The 25,669-nt window shown below is 28.7% G+C and overlaps 1 protein-coding gene across 1 annotated transcript in view; it reads right to left on the bottom strand.

Moving 5' to 3' along the window:
* Positions 1–25,669, bottom strand: part of LOC136977056 (probable ATP-dependent RNA helicase DHX35) — a 39,969-nt gene that overhangs the window by 6,241 nt on the left and 8,059 nt on the right. Inside the window, exons 4-16 of the mRNA XM_067272492.1 lie at positions 25,542–25,619; positions 22,314–22,418; positions 21,989–22,224; positions 20,584–20,784; positions 20,425–20,512; positions 12,084–12,180; positions 11,653–11,805; positions 3,179–3,303; positions 3,045–3,099; positions 2,716–2,811; positions 2,058–2,152; positions 1,897–1,974; positions 800–932 (exon numbers count right to left, since the gene is read on the bottom strand). Coding sequence (XP_067128593.1) covers positions 800–932; positions 1,897–1,974; positions 2,058–2,152; positions 2,716–2,811; positions 3,045–3,099; positions 3,179–3,303; positions 11,653–11,805; positions 12,084–12,180; positions 20,425–20,512; positions 20,584–20,784; positions 21,989–22,224; positions 22,314–22,418; positions 25,542–25,619 — 1,540 coding nt within the window. The remainder of the gene's footprint in view (positions 1–799; positions 933–1,896; positions 1,975–2,057; positions 2,153–2,715; positions 2,812–3,044; positions 3,100–3,178; positions 3,304–11,652; positions 11,806–12,083; positions 12,181–20,424; positions 20,513–20,583; positions 20,785–21,988; positions 22,225–22,313; positions 22,419–25,541; positions 25,620–25,669) is intronic.

Raw genomic sequence — 25,669 nt, 5'->3', positions numbered from 1 at the left:
TTATGGTGTGTAGCATCCACCGGCTAAACCGGCTGAGGTTGGTGCTCTGTAAAGCGCATGCGCCAATGCCCTTGGCTGCTTTACACCATTCAGTTATTCTCGCCGTGAAAGCTGTCTCGTAAGCGCTTCCATTCCGCCACTGATTATTCGAATATACAATAGCAATCTTATCGTTTCTTTTCACATGTAGTATAGAAATTTGTAATAAGATACATAATGCGGATATAATAAAATATTAATTTTAATTTATTAAAAGTACGTGAAAATTTATATTTTAGAAAATACAAGGGAAGGTTATTGGAAGGTGGAAGCGACGCTTCCATCGCTTCCAATGACGGCACGCCACTGATATCTAACCATTTTGGACAGTGAGCAATAACTCATGCAAAGAAAGATTAGGACTTAAAAAAGAAACAGAACTAATACATTAATAATGTAATGATATTTATGAATTATCAATAAAATATTCAAATGTTTCTGTATTTAAGAAAGCTTCCACCTAGTGGATTCTATTCAATTATTAAAAGTCTAATATAAACTAACTTCTAATGACTGACTTTCTAAACATTTATTCATAATTTAGATATTAAGGAAGCTGCAACAATAATTGTAATCTGTGCAAATTTTTTTATTTTAAAAATTGAATTAAATATTAGTCATTTAATTTGTCTAACATTTTACTATCTAAACTTTTAAACATTTTTTTTTTTTTAAATTAAGAAATTTTTACTTAAATAAAAGTTAAATTTTATAAAATATATGAATAATATTTTATAACTAATTAAATATTTTAACTAACCTTCAGATGATATTAATTTAATCTTGAATTTTTGTAATAATTTAATAATTTGATTTCTAATTTCTGTGACTCTCTGCAATCCTTTGTAGTGTAAAAAATTTGATTCACACCATTTCTTTTTATTTGTCTCTTGCTATAAAGAAATTAAAAAGAAATTTATTAACAGTACTTTAATTTTAATTATTCATAATAAAAATAATATATATATAATTATTTTTATGTATATAAAAATGTTTAATATATAAAAATATATAACATATAGAAATTTTTTTACTCAAAACATACTTCTAAGTTTGCTTTTATATTCATTTGACATTGTCTGGTTTATTGATTCCATTAGATTTCTAACTATAATGTCATTCTCAAGCAGTCTGTGGTGATTTATTTGTTACTGTACAAGTACTCTATTTTATCACAATTTATGTTTTTTAAAACTCTTTCCATCTTATGAGTACTAACAACCAAATTCATGACCAAGAATCAAGAGTTAGAATTAAAAGTTAGCTAATACATATTCACATAGTAAAAGTAGAGTAAATGGTAATTGGTTAACTCTCTTGGATCTAGCCAGACTTACAATGGAGACTGTGCCCAATATTTATCTGTAAAAAGTTTCTAGAGTTCCTTACACAGATTCAATCAGGATCCTCCATATACTTTTACTTGCCTTGGCTATCCAGCCAACGAATATTATGTTGTAATAGCATTGCCAACATACAACATGATATAAATTCAAATTATCTAACAATGTTACAAAGCATAAATTTATTTAGTGCTACTTTCAAATGATTCAAAGTTTCTTCTCAAAGTTCGTGAAAAGTGTAATGGTACACATACTGGTACATTCTCACCAAAAAACAGCACTACATAAATATGAATGTATGTATATACATTTATGAAAGTTAATATTTTAGTAATGTTTACGTAAAAATTGTTCAGAAAAAAATCAGTATCTAGAGATTTAAAAACTCAGATTTAAATCATTTACTATTTGAATAATTCTTTCTTCTTTTTTAAATAAAATTTCTTTATAACAAATATTATATTATTATTAATTTTGTAATAAAATTCATTTACAAAATAGAATTTTAACATACCTTAATGAAAGCATTATAAACATTTAACAGTGTGATATGATCACCTTCTGTTACAGAAAATTTATATTTCATTTTTTTCTATAAAAAAAGTATAATTTAATTATAAAAAATATACTAAAAAAATTATATATATATAACAAATTTTTGAATAAAGTACTAACAGCTTGCATTGTCTGTCTAGGAGGTGAAAGAAATATATTTTGTACTTGTAACAAAGCTACTATGGTAGCTGCTTCTTCAGAGCAACCAAATTCAGCTGTAAATAACATTTAAAGCAAGATATTAATCTTTTCTATTCTAGGAATGTGAACATATGTTCTTACTAACCACTTTATCAAAACATTCATTTTATGACTACCTTAATTATTTTATATTATTATTGTTACTATTAGTATTTTTGGTCCTTGTGCTTGCTCTTATGATCCATTTGAAAGCCAAATATGATTTAATGAATGAAATGAAATTCAAACTTCTTTGTTGTATATGAGTTTTATATGCTTGTATAGAACAAACATCCAAAAAGTGCTGAAATTTGAATACTCATTAAAAATAACAATAATCTGAAGACGGAATGATGAATATTCTGAAAATCTTAACTTTTTCATTTTTCTGACTTCTTCAAAAAACGGGTGTTTTGATAAAATGATAAGTAAACTTTTCCTATAATTATATGTTTTTTTGTAATAATAGCAATAATAATATTGCTATCTTAAAATATAATTAATAAAGTTAAATAATGAGGTTTTATATTAAGTAATATATTGATATTTTGAATTATGAAAGAATATTTTCTATGCAGATAAAATTTATCGTTTATACCTGATACTAAAAGCATTTTGGCAAACATTGGATGTAATGGAAATTCTGCCATTCTCACACCTAAAGGATTTGTTAACTTCCCATCATCGTCTAGAGCTAAATATTTATTTAAGTATGAAATAAGTTTTAAAACAAAAATATTTAATTTTAATGTTGTATATTTTTTAATGCGAATTTTTTGTTATTTGCTCTCATGAACAGTTTTAGTTAACTCAGACAATATTCTTCTAATTCTGTTATTTAAATTATTAACAACATAAGTTGTCATAAATCACATTAAATAAATAATACAACACAATACTCATTACTTTTAAATAAAAATTTCTTACCTCCAAGTGCATATAACAATTCTAATGCATTTATTACATTTTTAGATGCTGGTGGCTAAATTATTTATTAGAATAAATTTTATTAAAACTATGTAATGTCTCTTTAAAATCTTTTTCTAGTTTAGTATACTTACAGCAGGAAAATTGAATCTTAAAATGTTATCAATGCCCAAAGCTTTTAATTGAAGAAGAATTGATGTCAAACTTGTACGTTGAATTTCGGGTCTTGTATTTTTTTCAAGTTTATGATAATCTTCTTCTATAAAATTAACAATATACATTATTTTTTAACATTATAATTATTTCTATTTAAAAACAAATTGCTTAAATCATATAAATTTAAAAACAACAAATTTTGTTTGTACAGTGAAAATTTCCAATTTTCAAATTTTTAGTTCATAAATAAGTTTTAATTTTTATTTGTATAGCAGAGAGATCGATTAAAATATATTTGAATTTTTAGACTGGATCATGCCTTTATGGTCTACAGTAGATACAGTAGATATAAAAACATAAAAAAGGCATTTAATGTCAATGTAACTTATAAAATAAAAGAGAAACACTGTCTTTTGACATTAAATATTTCAACTGAAGTGATAAAATACAAAAACCAAAACTGCAAACTATATAAGCATTTTGACAACTTAACATTATCAATGTCAAACAAAATTCAAATAGAATAACATTTTTGTTAATTCAAAAAATTGTGGTTTTGTAATTTGTTTGTTTCCATTTCTCTCCACCTTGCAGGCATTAAGATGGCCTCTTTTTTCCATGCCCATTACGAATATGGCTGAACCCATAATGGGGGCAACTGGATTGTAAGGGATAAGGCCTGATGTATCTAAAACATACAGTCTGTAAAAAATTCCTGGGGTGTTGCTTGCCCAGATTCAATCCCAAGTGGCTAACACCTTAATTGCCTCAGTCATCCAGTTATCTGTTTTTATATTTTATTATTTCAGTTAAAATATTTAATGTCAGAAGATCGTTTCCTTGTACACAGTGGCGTAGCGTGGGTGTCAGCCGCCCGGGACGGAGGAAAATTTCGCCGCCTCCTTATTTAGTTATTTTTGCATGATATTATTATTTATTGTGAAATTTTGCCGCCCCCTAAAAGTGCCGCCCGGGGCGGGCTGCCCCTGCCGCCCCCACTACGCTACGCCACTGCTTGTACACGATGTTCTATTTTAATTAGTTATCAAAAAAACAACAATCTTGTTTTTTGTATTAATTTTCAAATTCACTGACTTGCTGTTGTAAATAAAATTTTATTAATTTTTTTTCATTCAATAAAAATATTACTATTGCTATTATTATTATTAATATTAATATACAGATTCAGAGGTAGCCACAGTCTTTCAGATGTGTGTGAGCATATCATTTTTGAACTAAAAAAATACCAATGCATCTTAACTTCTGCTAGTTGCATCATTCAATTAAATTGTTCCAAATAAAACTCTTATTATTCTATAGAATTTAAATATGAAATAATAAATGGGGGTTTCCATTTGAAAATACAAAGTTGATGTTCATTTCAGCAATAGTAATACCACTTGTGAGGAAACCAATAGTGCCATCTTGTGTTCCTCTTGAAGAAAAACATTTTTTTCATAGGATGTATATTTTTCAAGATATTATTAGATGACTAATTAAAATGGGACACCTTGTATAATCTATAACATTTCTAAAATTTAACAATAATTAATTAGGATATAAAGATTTATTGCTTATTATTAGATCTATGAATAATATCAAAATCAGACACTTAAGACACCTGAAAAGCAGCAAAACTAATTTCATTACTAATGTTTTCAGCCTTTTTTAAAGACCATCTTCAGATAAGTTGCAATAATGGAATAATGCAAAAAATAAAGCATGTAATAAAATGAAATCCATACACACTTTTCCAACATAAAGGATTTATGTAGTTGAAATCTGCTTCAGGTTTCAAACTACAAAATTCTCCAATTCCAAATTGAAACCCAAGGAAATTTATAAAATCAACTGAAAATGTTTGTTCTGTAAATCCTTTTTGTGGAAAAGAGTGTATGGTTTTCATTTTTATTACAAGTTATCTCTTCCAGTTTTAATTTTATACTTTAAAATTAAAACATTTACAATAAAACGAACATTCAAGATCATGGAACGTCAGATAGTTTAAAAAAAAAAAAAAATACAAATATAAAATAAATACTTGAAAAAAATACAAAAAATAGATATCCAAATTGATAATACTGTATGCTGTATAGTAGACCCCCCCTATAACATGGTATATATGTTCCGTGTTATATCAATCCGTGTTGTACGAGTCACTTAAATACATGAGCCAATCACAGCCCGGCACGTGTGCAGTTTAGGGGCTACGGCTGTTTGAAAGATTTTCTTCCATAAAATTAATCAATTCTAGACTAATTTGACTCAATTTCCAAATCATGTATAATTTTTTGGAAATAATCCATATAAATTATGCTATAAACAAAAAATTATAGGATTACTTACCGAGTGTGCACCGTTCGACGACGCCATTGCTTAAGCTTGTTTTCATTGCGGAGCAGCTCGTTGAATGGCGGACGCATGTTTCCTGATCAGCAAATTTTTCACAGAAAAATAACTTAACTTTGGAGATATCATTAATAAAAATATAATTTTTATGGCCGTTGAATAATAAATGTTTTTTACTAGGTCCAGTGCTCGTTTAAACTCAACGGTTTGTACAATATCCACTTTTGGCCCAGATTTGCTCAATCCTGTCGCGACACGAGTTGGCGATGACGTTATACCATGTTGTATGAGTCTCTTTTAGCGTGTTATAGGAATACGACCGCAATTTTTTCACCGTGAGTATTATATAGTTAAGAGACTCTGGAATAATTTGTTAAACTTTTAACATTTTATAACTTTTATCGCAGTAACTCTCACGATTTCGCGGGAAAGACATCGAGCAGGGGCAAAAAACCGATGGAAATTACGATAATTAGTAAATCGCTCGAGCGGTTCTGAGATTTTTTGTATTCCAAAAACTCTCCTAGACATCAAAACCACACCCATTTTAGGTGTCCCTTCGGATATACTTTCCAGCGCGATTTGAACGAGCGTTTTTGAAATAATTCGCTGTTTTATATGTAGATATAAGAGAATTAATACGTTTGCTTCTTAAGAGAATCATTATTTTAAAAAAAAAAGTTTTATATATATTTAAGAGAATTAATATTTATATATATAACTTTAATATTTAAGAGATTTTTATATATAAGTTTTCGTTAGGAGGCATTGCTGGCGCCATCTGTTGGCAAAATATTAAACATAATTTTTTTCTATTTTTTTAATATGTTTTTTTTTTTCTGTCGCGACGATGATTAAATAAATGACAATTTCTTTCTCCCTCTCTTTTATTAGAAATAAAAACAAAAAATAATGAAATTTAAAATAATTATAAGCTACGACAAATGGCTATCGGCGTTCTCCTTTGAATGTGTGAAGTTCTTTTATGATCAATGTCCCTAAACTCCACAGCACCTAAAAACAATAAATATTATGTTGCATATTTATTTTAAAAACTTTTATTATGAATAGTCTAAATTAGAAATTTCGAAAAACTGAAAGAAGTTTTTTAAAGAAAATCCGCAAGAAAAAAAAGCAGAGGGCGTTAGTTGTTCTTTCTTCAAGACAAAGAATAAAAGATGGATGACTAGTCATTGTGCAAAATTGTAATAATTAAACCTAGTTCAATAGTTTTTACCGTTGCTTTTTGACTTATGAAGCTTACAATTGTTTTAAATAAGTACGAGTTGTACAAGAAGTTGAAGCGATCGATAAGATCGACTGATGTATCGCTATCAACCACGTCTATAAGAACGAATCGAAATGAATGATATGCACGGTGAAGGTAAGAAGTTTAAGATTGAAATTAAAAAGCGTAAAATTTGATCGTAAGCGAATTAGAAGTGGAAAATTATGGATCATAACGGTAATTATCTTTTTTATATTTTAGTAAAAAGATTATTATTTGAAGGAGGAGAAGAAGATCAATATAAAGTTTTTCAAAAAACTTTATATAAATTTTAAATAATAGATGTAAGAAGTTTTTTGGAGAATATTCCGTAAGGTAAGATATACCTTTTTTTTTTTCGAGACAAAGATAGCTGTCTAGGCATTATTTCAATTTAAATTCTTTAGTTTTTTTTAATATTCAGAATAAATTTAAGCTAAAGCTTCCTAGAGCTAACTCTTAAAATTTTTTATAACTTTAATTCGCTTACGATCAAATTTTACGCTTTTTTCAATCTTAAACTTCTTACCTTCACTGTGCATATTATTCATTTCGATTCGTACAGTACTTATAGAGAGGTTTCATGTCGACGTCATGAGCATGCGCAATTGTCCAGCGCCATCTTTGTGACTCTTTGTGAGTTGTTTACGTTTTGTGTGTGTTCACGTGCGCTTTAACTGGAGTTCTTGTGTTATTTTTTTTCGTCGCAAATATCACTATGGTGATTTGTTGTGTAATTGGGTGTAATGCTAGTTCACTCAAGAACAAAGGAACATCATTTTTTAAAATTCCCGGCATTATTTGTCATCAAGGATCCCAAACTGAAGAGCTTTCACGACGAAGGCAAACTGCATGGCTCTCGAGAATTAACCAGAAAAATTTCATTACGAATAAAGTGAATATCAATACAAGAGTTTGTCGGAAACATTTCATTTCAATATTTACGTTAATAAACACTAAGTTATATTTTAAAACCTAAAAGACTTTACTGATTTGCTTATATTAGTTTAGTTAGGTATAGTGCATTTATAAATGAATAACTAATGTAATTTCAGGCTTTAGCTAGTGCAAACTTATAAACATTACACGTGAAAACTAAAAGCAAGTAGGCTTATTATATGCTAGTTTCAACTAGAAAATAAAGGTACTGAACAATTTGAATTAAAAAATTTCCACAGCTGTTTTTAATTAGACTTTTACTTTCAGACAAAAATTCTTAGTTAAGAAATACGTAAAAACACGAGTTTAAACAAACAAAAGAAAACATATCTTTCCAGGCAATATTACTTCGCTGTTATTCATTACTTTTACTTTTATATCAGGAGAAACCCAGCCACTTGTTAAATAGTTATGGGCCTCTAAAGATTTATAAGCTTTCATTTGTGACAGGGTGTAGAAATTTGTTGTCAAAACCAAATAGTTTATAATATCACCAAATTCTACTTTCGGCCACAACTCTTGATCTACGACAAAGTCTGATAAACTGGCTTCGTATGGATCGCCTTGACATGACGAAATTTTCTCTTCGTACAGAGCTGCATGTCGTCCTGTTAGACTGCTAGGATAGCCCGCAAGAAAAGAATCTTTTTTAACTTAATCCACGATAATAGAACTGCAGTATTTTTGTACGTTTAAACTAAAAAAAGACGTCGAATAACAGACCACGTGCAAGCTAAGCGAGCGAAAACTACCACAAAAATGGCAAATGGGCGGAGCAAACGTGTGTTTTATCACGTGACATGCGACCTTGAAACCTCTCTATAGACGTGGTTGATAGCGATACATCAGTCGATCTTATCGATCGCTTCAACTTCTTGTACAACTCGTACTTATTTAAAACAATTGTAAGCTTCATAAGTCAAAAAGCAACGGTAAAAACTATTGAACTAGGTTTAATTATTACAATTTTGCACAATGATTAGTCATCCATCTTTTATTCTTTATCTTGAAGAAAGAACAACTAACGCCCTCTGCTTTTTTTTTTCAGATTTTCTTTAAAAAACTTCTTTCAGTTTTTCGAAATTTCTAATTTAGACTATTCATAATAAAAAGTTTTTAAAATAAATATGCAACATAATATTTATTGGTTTTAGGTGCTGTAGGAGTTTAGGGAAATTGATTATAAAAGAACTTCACACATTCAAAGAACTCCGAGAGCCATTTGTCGTAACTTATAATTATTTTAAATTTCATTATTTTTGTTTTTATTTCTAATAAAAGAGAGAGAGAAAGAAATTGTTGTCATTTATTTAATCATCATTGCGACACAAAAAAACATATTAAAAAAATACAAAAAAATGATGTTTAATATTTTGCCAACAGGGCGCCAGCAATGCCTCTTAACGAAAACTTATATATAAAAATCTCTTAAATATTAAAGTTATATATATAAATATTGATTCTCTTAAGAAGCAAACGTATTAATTCTCTTATATCTACATATAAAACAGCAAATTATCTCAAAAACACTCGTTCAAATCGCGCTGGAAAGTATATCCAAAGGGGCACCTAAAATGGGTGTGGTTTTGATGTCTAGGAGAGTTTTTGGAATACAAAAAAATCTCAGAACTGCTCGAGCAATTGACTAATTATCGTAATTTCCATCGGTTTTTTGCCCCTGCTCAATATCTTTCTGCGAAATTGTGAGAGTTACTGCAATAAAAGTTATAAAATGTTAAAAGTTTAACAAATTATTCCAGTCTCTCAACTATATACTACTACGTGTTATAGGGGGGTCTACTGTATATTGATCAATTCAGTAATAGAATATTGAATTGATTATCATATATACTTATCAAATTTAGTAATAAACATTATAAATGTAATGATTAATCATGACATTAATAAAATATTTACATTTATTATTTGACATTTTAGTAATAAAAAAAATTATATACATGATTTTATTGTTAAATATTTTGAGGCTTTCAATAATGGTAAATGTGTAAATAATATAAATAAACAACAACTAACCCGTTATATATAAAGACCAACAACTGCCGAATTATCGGGCTAGCAAATGGCTATAGTAATATTAATAATTTGAAGCGTGCAATGCCCATTTTTCTCAAAATACATTTTATTGAAGAAATGAATTTTAAATGCAATGTTTTTTCCTACAAAAAAACATTGTGGCGATAGTGGCGCTCTAAGTGGCTATATTTCGAAGATGAATTTATGTGCAAGTCATAACGTTTTAAGTGCCAAAGTGCAAACCACATGACTTTTGGCATGTAAAATATTACGGTTTACATTTACATCATTTTGTTGTTCCAATTTGTAACGCAGTGAGTTTTTTATCCAGAACTGGATAACTGAATGCCAGTTTATTAATAGTTAACCTGTATCACCTTATTATTTGATATTTCAAAATGATATTTGGACTTCCATTAATCTTTCAAATTTGAAGTTTTTAAATACATATTAATTTTTATTACACTAAATTAATACCTTATTGTTTATATTTTCCTTTATTTATCATAATTATATTACAATTGATAAAGATCACAGCCCAGTTCAAGTACCAAAACTGTGGGCCCAACATTGTTGAAGCCAGGAAGCAGTCACTAATAGATTATTGCTAGTTTTTAATGTTAAAATTGATATTGAATTTGTAAATTGTGTTTAATAATTTAAATGTAAGTTTTTGGTATTTAAAACTGTTTTTCAGCTGTAGAAACATTACTTTTATGATTGCAATTGGTTTTGCCATTTACAATTTTATGCACTTGCACAATTTTGGCATTTACAACATTATGGCTCTAACCCTGTTTTTAAACTTTTTTTGTTTCCTTACCATCATACTTAGGTGTTTGAAATTAAACCCAATGTTTTATTCCAAAGTGTAAATTGTTAAAATAATTTTTCTAGCATTTGATTAAAGTTTGTTCATTAGAAAAAGTGTTTTTTCTCTCTCCTGAAAAGTTTGTTTTTTGGCATTTACAACATTATGGCATTGCACGCTTCATTTAAGTTAATTTGGTTCTAGAGTTAGGCGTTAGGCGCCATCTCTTGCTAAATTTAATAATTAGAATTTTAATTACATAATTTAAATAAATTTAGGCCTAACTGGCCCGAAGCAGGATACGAACCCGCAACTTCTGCTATCCGTGCAGACACATTATGCTACCCGGACCTTTGGTCTGATCTCCCCTTCCAGTTGATATAAGATTACCGTACGACCATCGACGGTCATTACAATGCCGGCTGGAGACACATTAATTGCCCACGTCCTCCCAAAGGCGCTCAGCCGGCCATCGCAAACCCCGGCAAGGCGTATAAATATAAATAAACAACAACTAACCCGTTATATATAAAGACCAACAACAACCGTTATATATAAAGACCAACAACAACGTTGAGTGCCTTTGGGAGGACGTGGGCAATTAATGTGTCCCCAGCCGGCATTGTAATGACCGTCGATGGTCGTACGGTAATCTTATATCAACTGGAAGGGGAGATCGGACCGAAGGTCTGGGTAGCGTAACTGGTAACGTGTCTGCACGGATAGCAGAAGTTGCGGGTTCGAGTCCCGCTTCGGGCCGATTCTTTTCTTCCAGTTAGGCCTAAATTTATTTAAATTATTTAATTAAAATTCTAATTATTAAATTTAGCAAGAGATGGCGCCTAACGCCTAACTCTAGAACCAAATTAACTTAAATTATTAATATTACTATAGCCATTTGCTAGCCCGATAATTCGGCAGTTGTTGGTCTTTGTGTAAATAATATATATTAAAAAATAATGTTATTGATAATGTTAAGTAAAATCTAAAAGTAACATTAAACAAAATAGATATTTTATTATAATAAATTATTTTATATAAAATATTTAAACCTGTGTAGAGACGATACACTTTTCCGAATCGAACTCTTCCTGCACGTCCTGCCCTCTGTTCAGCTGAAGCTTGTGATACAGGTACAACAATAAGTGAATCCGTATTAGTATAAGGATTGTAGCAGCGTAATTTTACAAATCCACAATCTATTACTGTAATTAAAGAATATTAACTAATTTAAGTTAAAAATCATAATCTCAAAAGCTTTAAAAAATATTTTTATAAAGAAAACAAATTTGATCATAAATTGTTATAATGAATTTTGTGAAATACAATTCAAATTAAATATTTAATTATTATTCTTTAATTAATATTTTGAATTAAGTTATACTGTAATTATAAAAAGACATGAATTTACTTGTAATACTTTTGACTATTACAGAATAAAATTAAATTTATTAGAACAGAAAATCAATAATAACAGCATTACCAAATACAATTCCATTTATTGTAAGTGATGCTTCTGCAATATTTGTAGCAACCACTATCTTTCTGACATTATTTGGAGTAGACTGAAAAACTTTCATCTGAAAAGAATGCAATATATTTCAGACATATTTAAAAATTTAAAACTGATAATTATAATTTGCATCAATATAAAGTCAAATGCTGTTTATCTGGATTAAACAGGACAAATCAGATGCGGATTAATGAAAATCCAGATAAACTGAAATTAATAATGTATTGAAGTTAAAGTCTAAAATTTCATGCTGAAAATACTCTTTAATGATTGAAAATAAATTTGCATGCTTTACTTAATATTATTCAGTGCATATGAGAAGTGTGTATTTTTATTCTTGCAAACATGAGATTGTTACATAGGTACTGTACATACATATTAAGGTTGTAAATAATACTTCAATAATCTCACAAAAATTGCAAAAAGTAATAATTTCTCCACAAAATGTGTAAAGATTTAAAAAGAAGGAATTATTGAAACCAATCCAGATAGTGCAGATATCCAGTTGAACAGGATCTGGATAAATGGGATTTCACTGTATATGTAGTATATATATATATATATATTTTATATATACATACACACACACACAGTCAAGTCCTCATTATAACTAGACACCGTCAGTTAGGTAGTCAGTTTTCTGTGGTCCCAGCCTGTGGTGATATTCAGCGGGTTCGCACAGGTTCGGCCGAACCCGTTGTTAAAATTTTCAGTTTTCCGAACCTTGTTAAACACACGGAACATTTCTCAGTGGTTTTATTTTTTTTAAAAAATATATTAAAATATACATATTATACTCTGTAATACTACTAAACTAGAGCCTTATATCCCGTTTGCACCGAGCATTTCAATCTAGATTGTGAGCAAGGTTGGGGACTATGTCTTGATGCGATCTCTCTCGACTGAAACGAGGTTTAATCGCGATTGATTCAAGAGAGTTCTTGAAACTAGATCCAGTCATAAGAGAGATCCCACAATCTCACGCGCGCGAGATAATACAAGATGGCTGTGGAACACGTGTCGGGCTATGGATAGCGAAATAAAAAGGATATTGTATCTCGAGAGATGATGACATCTGTCTATTATCAGCAGTGCCATTCGGGGTGAAAAATTTCTCTGCCAAAAAAAAAAAAAAAAAAAAAGGTTAACAGCACTAATATACTATTGTTACCTGGCCTTCACAGAAGGCTCGTTATGTTCCAAATACGCCACTGATTATTAGATATATCGCAAGAAAAGGTATTATATTTATTTCTAGCCAAAACTTCCATTTCGTTTGTCAGTGATTGTCAGGGAAAAATTTTCTGCTAGCGAACCCTTTGTTAACTATTTCGAAATATCACCACTGGTCCCAGCCAACTTACATTAATGTTAAAAAACTCTGGTTTACATGACACTGTTTAACTTGTCACCACTGGATAAATCAACATACTTTTTCTGTTCCACACTCATTTAGACATCTGATAAGTTGACTCCCCTCCTGAAAAAAATGAGTTCACACCACACAGCTTAATGTCACAGCAGAATCCAATTTTGCATTTTCTCAGCTTTCATTCATGTGTTATTTGCAGAAAATGTTTCACATTTCTGTTAGAAATGAGTATCTGAAACCTAACAACACTTACACCAAAGGAAAAATATGAACTTGTATCTGAATTTGAATGTATTGATGATAAAACTTTGCAAGCCGAATTTGCAAAACAAGAAAACCTTCCAAGAGCAACATCAGTAGGAATTCTGAAGAAAAAGAGGAAATTAAGAAACTTTTTCTTGGGTCTTCATCATGGCTGTCTCGAAAATGCCAGAGAAAGTCACTGTACAAAGATGTCAAAGATGCTCTGGTATGTTGGCTAAAGCAAATTTGTTCATTGAATCTTCCTGTTCAGGACCGATACTGAAACAAAAAGCGATGGAAATCGCTGAGGTACTTGGAGTATAAACCAACTTTAGTGCCAGTGATGGGTGGTCAGAGAGATACATTGCATGTACTGTATTTTTCTAATTGTAGTTTTTTTCAACTTTGTTTTAGTCATCATATCAGATAACTTGACACATTTCCACTTTGCCTTGAGGTGTTGACTTATGCAGACTTGACTGTATATATGTATATATATACATACACATACAGGGTGTTCCATCATCTGACCCTCTTAGAAGTTATGTTATTGTTTGTTTATTCTTCTCACTGTAATATGGTTGCTGTTTATTCAATTTAATATTAGAACAAGACATGAACTATCTTAGGTGTTTCTTGAGAGAAGAACATACACCAGATACTATGAAGTTGAAAAAGTCAATAAGAAACATTAGATATTGAAAAATTTAATTTATGTCCTTATATAATATGTAAGTGATTTGTCATGTAAAAAATATTTTTTTGCAGTATTTGAGTAATGTTGTGCCACTAAATATATTGTCGTTTTTTCGTACAGCACTGAAGAGAGGTTGGGAACTTAAACCAACCCAAAATGCATTTGTAGTCTAATTCATAAAATAAAGCTGTTTCTAACCAGAAATCTGTGAGATCATCTACCAAACAAGTTTTTGGATTAAAGAGATGTTGTATATAGAAATTTGTTTATTCTATTATAGATGAAGCATGGTGCTGAGTAAAGAGAAATAAATTCAACTTATTTTGACAATGAGGACACTCAGTCAGCATTAAGTTGCTGAAAAGTTTAACAGGCTGTATCTAAACTTTCCACCAATCACAACATACAGAAGTCTGGATGTAGCCTTTAAAACTTTTCAGCTGCTTTATGCTGACTGAGGGTTCCCATCATCAAAATGACTTGAATTTGTTCCTCCTTACTTAGCACCATGCTTCACCTGTAAATGACTAACAAACATCAAAATACTGTATTTACTTGCATATAAGATAAGGTTTTTATTTATTTTTCACTGCTTCAAAAACCTAGGTTGTCTTATATGCCAAGCAAAAGATTCTTTGTGTTTTTGCGATAATTTTTGTAAACCATGTACAGTAATACCCCGAACTTATGCGATAGGTGGGACCGAGCGATAACCGTGTAAGTCGAATTCGCGTAAGATGGGGTATAATTTCGCATATAAATACATACAAATTATCTTTACTTGGGGCCGGAGACTATAGAAAACAATAATTTAGAAAAAAACGTTTAGTAAAATCTTAGATAATACATATGTATAACAAATTATATTATTTAAAATCGTAAACCGAAGTTATTTTGATGTAGAAGGCTTCATAAGATCTAACAAATTCGTCTGACGGCTCAAAGATTTTTTTTCTCCCGCAAAGTTTTCTCGTAGCATGCTAATAATTTTTTTATTTCTTGTTTTGTAGAAGAGATGCGCTCTTCCTTGGAGTCTATATTTTCTAAAATTTGTAACCCCTTTTCAATTGAACTGAGGCCTTCTGTCAAGTTTTCACAGCTTTGAGAATTTTTTCTTTACCTTATATAATTGTTCTGACCGTCGATTCCGGTAGATCAAACTTCTTTGCCAATTCACAAATTTTCATTTTTGTATCAAAGTCTTTAATAATGTTAACTTTAAATTCCAAAGATAAAGTTTTTCTTTTCTTGTTTGATGCAGAAGAATCAGTTCTACTTCGTTTGGATGACATAGTAGAGTCTCTCAAGTCTCCGTAGATATAACAAACACAGAAATAAATAACACAAAATAAATTATAGCTATGCGTCAATTCCGCGCGACATGTCCGAACATGTAAGCTGAACAATAGTGTGGGGGGAGTGAGTAATCAAGAGATGCATGGCGCTCAAACAAAAGACGAATCGATGAGATTTGAAAATCGCATAACTCCCATGTTTGCATAAGTCGAGGTATTACTGTATTTGCATTTTTTACTGGATGCTCATCCTCTGATGTTTAAAAACAAAAGTATTTTATCTAGGTCGTTTGAAATCGTTCTTGTGTCAGGAGTAAAGATGAATAGCAATAGGAAAAGCAAAACTTTTGAATTGAATTCCAAATTGAAATTCCAAAATCACATGTGAGCCCGATATAAGTTTTAATCCATTTCCACGTGAAAACAGATGATTATTAAGAAATCAGAATTTGGAGAAACTCATAAGTGTAATCAACGGAGAAACTCTGGGACTGATATATCATCCATAAGTAGTACCTGTACTATATTAAACATGAACAAATTATGTTGTTGATTTTACAAGATTTTTCTTCAAAGTTTAAAATGTCAGTAATTTTTGTGGGACAATAATTTTGTGGGCAATTACATGCATCTTATATTTCATTTATGATTAAATGAAATAAAATTAGAATTGTATTAATAAATCTAATTTTCTTTATTTTGATCTTTAAAGTCACACCTTGTCCTATATGCAAGATTGTCTTATATGTGAGTAAATATGGTAAATTCTAAGCAGCCAGACATATGGGATACTCTGTATATTATTATTATTCATTTTATGAGCCATTCACAGGCCAAATCGATTAACTCCATTTGTAAATCTTTAATATAATCGTTATTATTTTTACATTTTTTGCATAACTAATTTTATATATCATTACATTAAGCTATGCTTTAATATAACAGTATATAAAGATACATTCTACAATGTTTATTTAAATTTAAAGTTTAAAAGGAATTTTAAAAAATGATTTATATTATCAATTTTTATACTTTTTGTTTTATGGAGTTATCGAATTGGCAAGTGAGCGGCTCATATATATAATAAATATTCAAACAAAATTTTAATATAGGAAAACTAAATTATATTGAAATATTTCATATTATAACAATGTAAATTCTATTAGGAAACATAGTCCTACAATACAGCATAAATGTATGAACAATCATATTTCTATATTTTGTAAAAATATAAGATGTTAAAATGACAAAACAATAGTCAAATCGAGCCAAAATTAACAGTATTAATTATATTTATTATTTTGTTTTATAAAAGATAGAAAACAAATTCTCTGGGAGATCTCCAAGATGGGAGATATCTCTATCTATACGGACAAAACACACCAAAAAATTTAATAGGAATTAATAGAAAAGTTGCATAATAATATACATAAAATAAATATTAGTTTATTTGTTAATGCTAATGATTATAATTAATGTTTAACTAGATAAAGTTTTATGAAATTAAAATAGCAACAGAAACCAAAAAAAAAAAAAAATCCAACAACCAGTTGCCTAACTTTTGCAGGAACGATATTCAAAATTGTGGTGGTTCAAAATTTTATAATAATTAATTTTTAAAATAAAATATCATAACAGATGTGCTATCTGTTATGATATTTTATTTTAAAAATTAATTATTATAAAATAGCAGAAAGCTTAATTTTGAGAACAGAGATGAGTTTTATAAAAAACTGTAAATGATAATAATGAGTAAAATCTTCATTAAATCTGTCCTCAGAGAAACATATACAGTCAAACCTGTTTTTTATGCGCTCTTTTTATGTGCGATTTTTTTAATGCGAATTTTTAATTTGTGCGGTATAGTTGGCGACTAGTCTCGTGCGATTCATCATGTCTTACGTTGACTTATTATAGCTAAATAAACTTATTATAGCATAAATGCACTTATTATAGTAATATTATTGCATGAATATGCAAAAAATGAAATAATTTACTTTTTAAGTCAACAAAACACCACCTGGACAAAAATATGTAAAACAGACGATAGACCAGACGATGCAGTCAAGTGCTGACATCTGTTGTCAATAAATTCTATTTCATACGGTTTTGAGTTATTTTCTATGTGAGACTTTTTTTATGCGGTCCCTGTTGACCGCATAAAAAAAATATTTTTTAATTGTGTTGCGAAAACTATTATTTACAGCCATTCGTGAAGTTTCGTGAGATTTTTTTTAATGCGGTCCCTATCCCCCGCATAAAAACAGGTTTGACTGTATTGTGATTACGTAACACATGCAGTTTCATTTTCATTACTCAAAATTCTGCATAGAAGTTGAATCACTCTTGTATATAATTATTGTTCATATTTATGAGCAATACTTATATACATTTAATATTATGCCATCCAGTTGTGGCAACGCGAGTGGGAAGACGGAGACTCCGGAAGAGCGACCTACCAATACTTTCCAAACATCTCGTCCAGACTTCAAAACAAGAACTTCTGCGCCAACTTCCATAACACACAGCTCCTGACAGATCATGGAAATTTCCGGCAATACCTACATCGATTTGGACTTAGGGAATATCCCTATTGTGACTGTGATGACATCTCCTTACAGAATGCCACTCACTTGATCTTTGACTGCACCAAACATGACAATCACCGGATTAATCTGGAAAGAGTAACGCTAAAAAAGGGCTTCAATTGGCCCTGTCCACCACAAGCTCTCGTGGAAGATCCGGATATTTTTGCAGCCCTAGAAAAATTCATCCGCGCTACCAGCACACTGGACCCTACCTTTAACTAGTTCGTCCTACTGTTATTGGACCTTTTGTATGTTTATTACTGTATTAATGTTTGTATGTTTATTACTGTATTAATGCACCCATTACGCCTTACTTAGTTTTTTCCTTGTCATCTTTTTTTTTCAACTTGTAACTTATGTATTCATTGTATATATTTTGTATATTATCTTTTGTTTGGTTAATAAATGCGATACAGGCGCTGATGAGTCTTCCTACTTCACCATCTATCCTATCTTACTTTTTCTTCACCTCCCGCCTTCCTCAACTCTTCTCATCTTTCCTATCCCCCTTTCACACCCAGGCAATACCTATGAGTAGTCCTGGGTCTTCATCCCCTTTGTGCTACTGCTACTATACATTTAATATTAATTATTAATTTCTCTACAGTAATGAAACTGTACCACAAATATTTGACAATTATCGTCACACACTTGTGATATTAATTATTAATGAAAATGATACTTAGGACTGATATATCATCCATAAGTAGTACCTGTACTATATTAAACATGGTTATGAATTAATGAACATACTCAGATGCTCACTTTTGAAAAATCAGTCAATTCTTTGATTAACAAAATCAACCCAACTTATTATTTGCTGACAAATTTGATAATTTTAAATAATGGCAATATTAATAAAACTTTAGAACTATTTCTTGCATTTGCTTCATGTCTGGTTGTCTGCTAGTTCATTAGCAACAATCAACATCCATTATGATACCAGACTTATTAAACACAGAATAGGGAATATTGCCTAATTAGGAAATCAACACTTATTGGCTTATATTAATATTATCTGGGGAATGCATTTCAGACCTTCTTGTCCTTCATCAGCTGGCTCTTTGATGATGACTACCTTATCCATTTTTGAAAACAACTTTTTAAAAGTTGACAATTGTGAAGTCTTTCATTATAATAAATCTAGATCTGAGCCCAATCCAGATCCTTAAAATTTATCATGAGCAGTATCAGTTGAAGTGTTGTACTTATCCTTTACCTATGTGGGCTGATTTCTCCATGGATCAGATCTGCTTATAATGAGTGTAACTAAGACTAGCCATATAGTTTTAATATGCTGATACACCACATTAAGTAACTGATCATCAATCAATGAGAAAAAATATCAATGTCATTAAATAAAAAAATGAAAGCAAGATTTAATACAAATTAAAAAATAAATGTAAATATATTTTTATACTTAAAACTGATACATTCATTCCATATATTAAAAATTCTAACATAATTGCATAGCAATTCATTTTTTACAGTGATATTTTACCAAAAGATTAAACCAAAAAAAAAAAAGGAATATCCAACTGGACAATATGACCAGAAATTTCTTTAGATGTTTTAATTAAGCACTTAGAATAATGTTTCAATGATAACTTATTTCATGTCATATTTTATGAATTAAATAAATAATTAAATTATACAATATGTAATACTATGCATTTTATAATATTTGAAATTCTAAATGCTTATGTAATATTTATAATCTATAACACTGAATATTCTAAAATAGAATTTTATATCAAATATTAAATTTGTATTCATATCAAATATGGAATCATTATCATATTATACAGTGATAATTCTATATTTGATATGAATGCATATTTAATCTAAAAGCAATCATCACTAACAACAGTATATTAATTTAAATGTAATCTGAAAATTATACTTAAAATTTTTTTTTCTTATTTTAATTTTTTATATAAAAAATTTAAGGAAGATAAGAAAACAAAATAATTTTTGAATGGATATTAGTTATTCAATTATAATAAATTAAAACAATACTGATTACAAAAGATTTTGTATTGAATTTGAAATTCATTTCAGACATGTTATTTTTGGTTTTTGATAAGGATTTTTAAATTAATTGCACATATATTACCTGATCTGAAGCAGGAAGAGCTCCATACATGGGTAAAACAAATATTTTATTATGATTTTGTTTTTGTTTGATTTCTTTAGCATGTTCACTATAAAAAAAAAAAAATTTTACAAAGAGGAAAAATTTAATTTAAAAAAAATATTCTTAAATAAAAATTACATCAATAAAGTAACTGCACTTTCTACTTCTTCTTGTCCTGTTAAAAATATTAAGATATCACCTTTTTCTTCTGAATAATGAATTTTCATTGCTGTATCAACAGATGCTTTCACATAATCTGGCGTAGGTTCCTTGAGATAATAAACATCAACAGGAAATTCACGACCCTCTATTGATAATATAACAGAGGTATCTTCAATCCTAATGGAATTAATCATAAAAATAAGAGAATTGAAAGGATATATCTGTTTTAAAAATAATAATTTTCTAATAATCCAAACTTTTACATAGTTCATTTTAATAAATGAAATGACCAGGACATTAATATATAAAAATTAGAATAAACAACAAACGTATTCATATTACATCCTTTCATAGACCTCATTAATGTTATTAATTTTGTTTTTACATTTAAAATATTTTAATCATAGCATCATTAGTCATATGCATGGTCTAATTTTTATTTTCATTTAATAAAGAAAATAAGACAAAATATAGATGACTACAGAGATATCCAGAATTACATAAGCAAAAAGTAATAAAGACAAACAATAAAATTAAAACCATATTAAAAATTTAATTATTTTAACCTGAGCAATGTTGTATGTATCTGATAGTAATAAATAAAATATAATTAATAATGTAAAATAACCTCTTTATTCTAGCAAGTATCCTGTACTTATTCATAGGGTGATATTCACTAGTGCTCTAATACTACAGACTACCAAAATTTCATTGATAAATATAGGTTCTCTTATTGTATATGAAAATTAGTCATTGACAGTCTCTAAAATGACAGAATGACTTTTAGAAAGTTTGATTGGCTCATATTGTCTTCAAATGCACAAAGAAAAGACAAACAAATATTTTTCTTTATGTATGTATATATTACTAATTACAACTTCAAACTAACATTCTCTGTCCATATACATTCTTTGAGTTCTTATACTCAATTTTGTATAATTTGTGAATGAAGATAAGGATGAGGATTAATATTTTTGGAAATATTAGACGTTAAATGATTATAATTCCATCAAAAAAAAAAAAATTGATTTGTTTTTAACTTTAAATTTCACATATTAATATAAACATTTACATATCTACTGTTTGTGTTTAATTATTCATTTATATTATGATATATTAGTTTAGTGTTAATCTACTAGTTTTTATATTAACTCCAGAAATCAATGTATCACTTTCAATTTTAAATACAAAATAAGAAAAAGTACCAAGTTTTTTTTTTCATATTAATATACAAGCATACAGTGTTTAATTATAAACTTTCTATTAACCATCTACCAAGCTTTAATTTAAAAGTCTTCATTTCTAGAATGAAAATAAGTAAGTAATAATTTGTATTTTAGGACATTTTAAGCACATATTCTAGTAGTAATGAATAACTCACCCATCAATTGTATTATTTTTAAAGTTAAAAAATTCTTGTAACATTTCTGCTTCCAATGTTGCTGAAGATATAATCAGACATAAATCCAATCGTTTTTTTAATATTTTCTTTAATAATCCAAGAATAATGTCACTATACATGGTGCGTTCGTGAATTTCATCTAACATTAAAACAGAATATGATCTGAGAAGAGGATCTCCCATCATTTCTCTTACAAGAATTCCTTCAGTCATGAACTGAATAAAATCATTAATAAATTTAATAGTTATATCTTTTTATAAACACATTTTAAAAAATTTATTTTTTCATTATCAATATCAAATACCTTTATTTTTGTTTCTTTTGGATTGTAGTTATCATTAAATCTAACACTATATCCAACTTCTTGACCTAAAATACCTCCATATTCTTCAGAAACTCTAGTAGCAAGCTAAAAAGAATCATATTATTTTAAATTAATTAAATGTTGTTTTATAAAATTAGGCAATCTTGAAAATCGTATAAAATTTACATTAAATTTTGTAATATCTAGTATATTTTATAATTTAAAATTGTTCTGGTAAACCTTCATATTTATTAAATTGTTTTTACAATTTATTATTTATTTACCCTCTACATACAACAATTTTCAAAATTTCTATTGTTGAAATTAGAAGTTACTCTTATTTTAAATATTTTATTGATTTAATAGTTTTTAACTAATAAATTCTAATTTCATCTTTTTTTAAATTTGTTTTTTATGTAAATTAAGTCCTGTTCTTTATCTCAATACCTTTTAATAAATTGTTAGATAATTTATTAAAAGATACTAAGATCTTTATAATTCTGTATATTTTAACATGTCTAATTTTGTATTATCATCAATGTAATAGTATTCTGACGGATTTGTAATAGTTATCCATCTGCAGTTATTGTTTTGTACAGTCATAATAGCATTGAAGAAAGATTGAAATGTTACACAGTCCAAAATGCATATGCAATAAAAAAAATGAAGTTTAATAAAATTGTTTTGTCATCATTAACCTTTGGATATTGGAATTGCTGGATAAAATACTCAACCCTAATATGACAGGATCATAGAATAATAACAATAGAAAAACAGATTCCTGATTCACACAAAATGTGTTTAATAATTTTTTTGAAGGAGGTTTGTAATTTCATGTCTTGCTACTTATTTGTAGTAAAAAATAAGCAAAAGAAATAATTAAGTAATAACAGTAACTAATTTAAGCAGGTTAAATAATAATATGAAATTATTAATTTCATCATATATACAGTCGAGTCCGCATAAGTCGACACCATCGGTTAAGTAGTCAGTTTCTGTGGTCCCGGCCGACTTACATAGGCATTAATGTTAAAAAACTCCAGTTTACTCGATACCATTTAACTCGTCACCACTGGATAAGTCAACATACTTTTGCTGTTCCACACTCTGATAAGTCATCAGCCCCTCCTGAAAAAATGGCACCTCCGCACGTGTGGTGCAAACTCATTTTTTTTTTTTTTTCAGGAGGAGGAGTCGATTTATTTATTAATATATAATTAATATATTTAATAATATAATAATACATTATTATTATTATTAATATATATACATATTAATAAAAATGCCTTAACATTTTATGTATTTTTATGTATAAAATAATAACAGATAAACAAAAAGAAAATATACAATCTACATCAACGTCACACCAGAATCCAATTTTGCATTTTCTCATGCTAGAGGCATTAAGAATCCTTAGACGTTACTTGCCAACAATTGACAATTGCGAAGATGATGTTTTAAAGGCGTTCATGATCGTTGAAAAAGAAAGTCGAGACAGTTAAGTGCTCAAAACAAACAACACTAAATGAATTTTTCAGTTTTTCATCTACAGAGTAATTGTAAATGGAGGACACAATGTATTGTAAGCGTATACTACTGTATAACGCACTACTGCATCTATTACTTGTAGTTTTGTGGTTTTTTTTCCAACTTCGCTTTAGTCGTCACATCGGATAACTCGACACATTTCCACTTCCTCTTGGGGTGTTGACTTATGCGGAGTCGACTGTATATATATAATTTAATTTAACCTAGTTAAACATTAATTATAATAAAATACTTGTATGAATGAAATATTATGTTAACAAGTGAGCACTAAAACTACAGACTAATCTTAAACTAATGTGAAAAATACTCAGTGTACATTTTAATGGAGATATTATAAAAATTATGCTTCTCAAATTGTAAATGAAAATTGTACTCGATTTTAATTTGTTCATTTAGTTCTGTGTTCTATATATTTCACATGAAGATGTTTGTTACAAACAGACAAAAACATTTGTAAAAGTACTACTTTGAGTTAATTTGTGTTGGTTTTCAGGTGTTTGTCTTCATTTATGAAAATTACAGTAATATTTCATATTCAAGTTCTATATATATCATGCACTACAGGCCATGTGCTTGCACTATTCTGTGAAAAATGGTTCTAAAAACAGACATGTTGTGAATACAAATGAACAAATTTTATTCTAGAAATATTAATGTTAGAAAAAAGTATACTACTGACTATTTCGAAAGAGGAGGAGTTCCAAACAACACAATCTGCGACATTCTCAAATAGTTTTGACAATGGTGTTGCAATAGAATAGTTTTGGGTAGAAAAGCCAAAAAATTTATGAAGAAAGGGTTGGTAGAATTGAGATATTCATTTGAGAAAAGTAATGGTGTTTTTCAACACATATTGCTACTACATAATTCAATGTAGTGAAAAGTATGATTTACAAAGTGTTAACTACCAAGACAAACATCCAATATTGTAAGAAGCAATCTATTTCAGACTGATCAGACAACTAGAAGCCTTTAAAATGAATGACGAAATACAGAAATGAAATATGGATGACTAATGAGAAAATTTTCCAAACATCATTCATATTGAACCAATGAGCCATTTGTTACTATTTCTCAATCTAGTATTTATGAGAATTATGGGTTTTACACATCTGTTGTATTCTGCTCCTACTGATATGAGGTTCAGCAAAAAATAAAATAAATTTGAATCTAAAGAGCGTTAGTCTGGATTGCCATTGGCTTGAAAGATCTCAGTCTACCTTTAATGTGTGAATCTTATCTTGTCATAAATGGTGAATGTACCTGGATAAGTGCATAAAGCAAACTGATATCCTTTATCTGGTAAAACTACACAGATGACAAATATGTTTTAGTCAAACCACATAAGCTGCAATATTCCAGAAAGGTACAAGATCATTTGAGAATTTTTAATGCTCACTCATTAATTTAATAAAAATTTATTTTTTTAGATAATTGCTAATAATAATAACAATAATAATAATAATCAGCAGAAAATTTTCTATTTTGTGCTGTTTCAGTTTTAAAGTATACTGATTCTAAAAAATTAAAGTATTTGAAATATAATTTATAACAATCTGGAGGTGTTTTATAATTATAAAAATAAAAAAATTGATACATTTTCAAATTTTATAATTCAAATTAAACTATACTATATACATATATACACATATATGATAATTTAAAATAAAAAATAATTACTGTTATTGCAGCAACTCTTCTTGGTTCAGTAATTCCAATTACCATGCCATTTGAACACCATCCGGCTTCTAATAAATACTAAGTTAAAAAATAAAAGAAATTATATTATCAATCATACTTAAACATTT

This window comes from Centruroides vittatus, unplaced genomic scaffold (assembly GCF_030686945.1).
Source record: "Centruroides vittatus isolate TY-2023 unplaced genomic scaffold, ASM3068694v2 contig_439, whole genome shotgun sequence".
NCBI lineage: Eukaryota > Metazoa > Arthropoda > Arachnida > Scorpiones > Buthidae > Centruroides > Centruroides vittatus.
The sequence above is the reverse complement of the archived record's forward strand: the minus strand, read 5'-3'. Positions and strand labels throughout refer to the sequence as shown.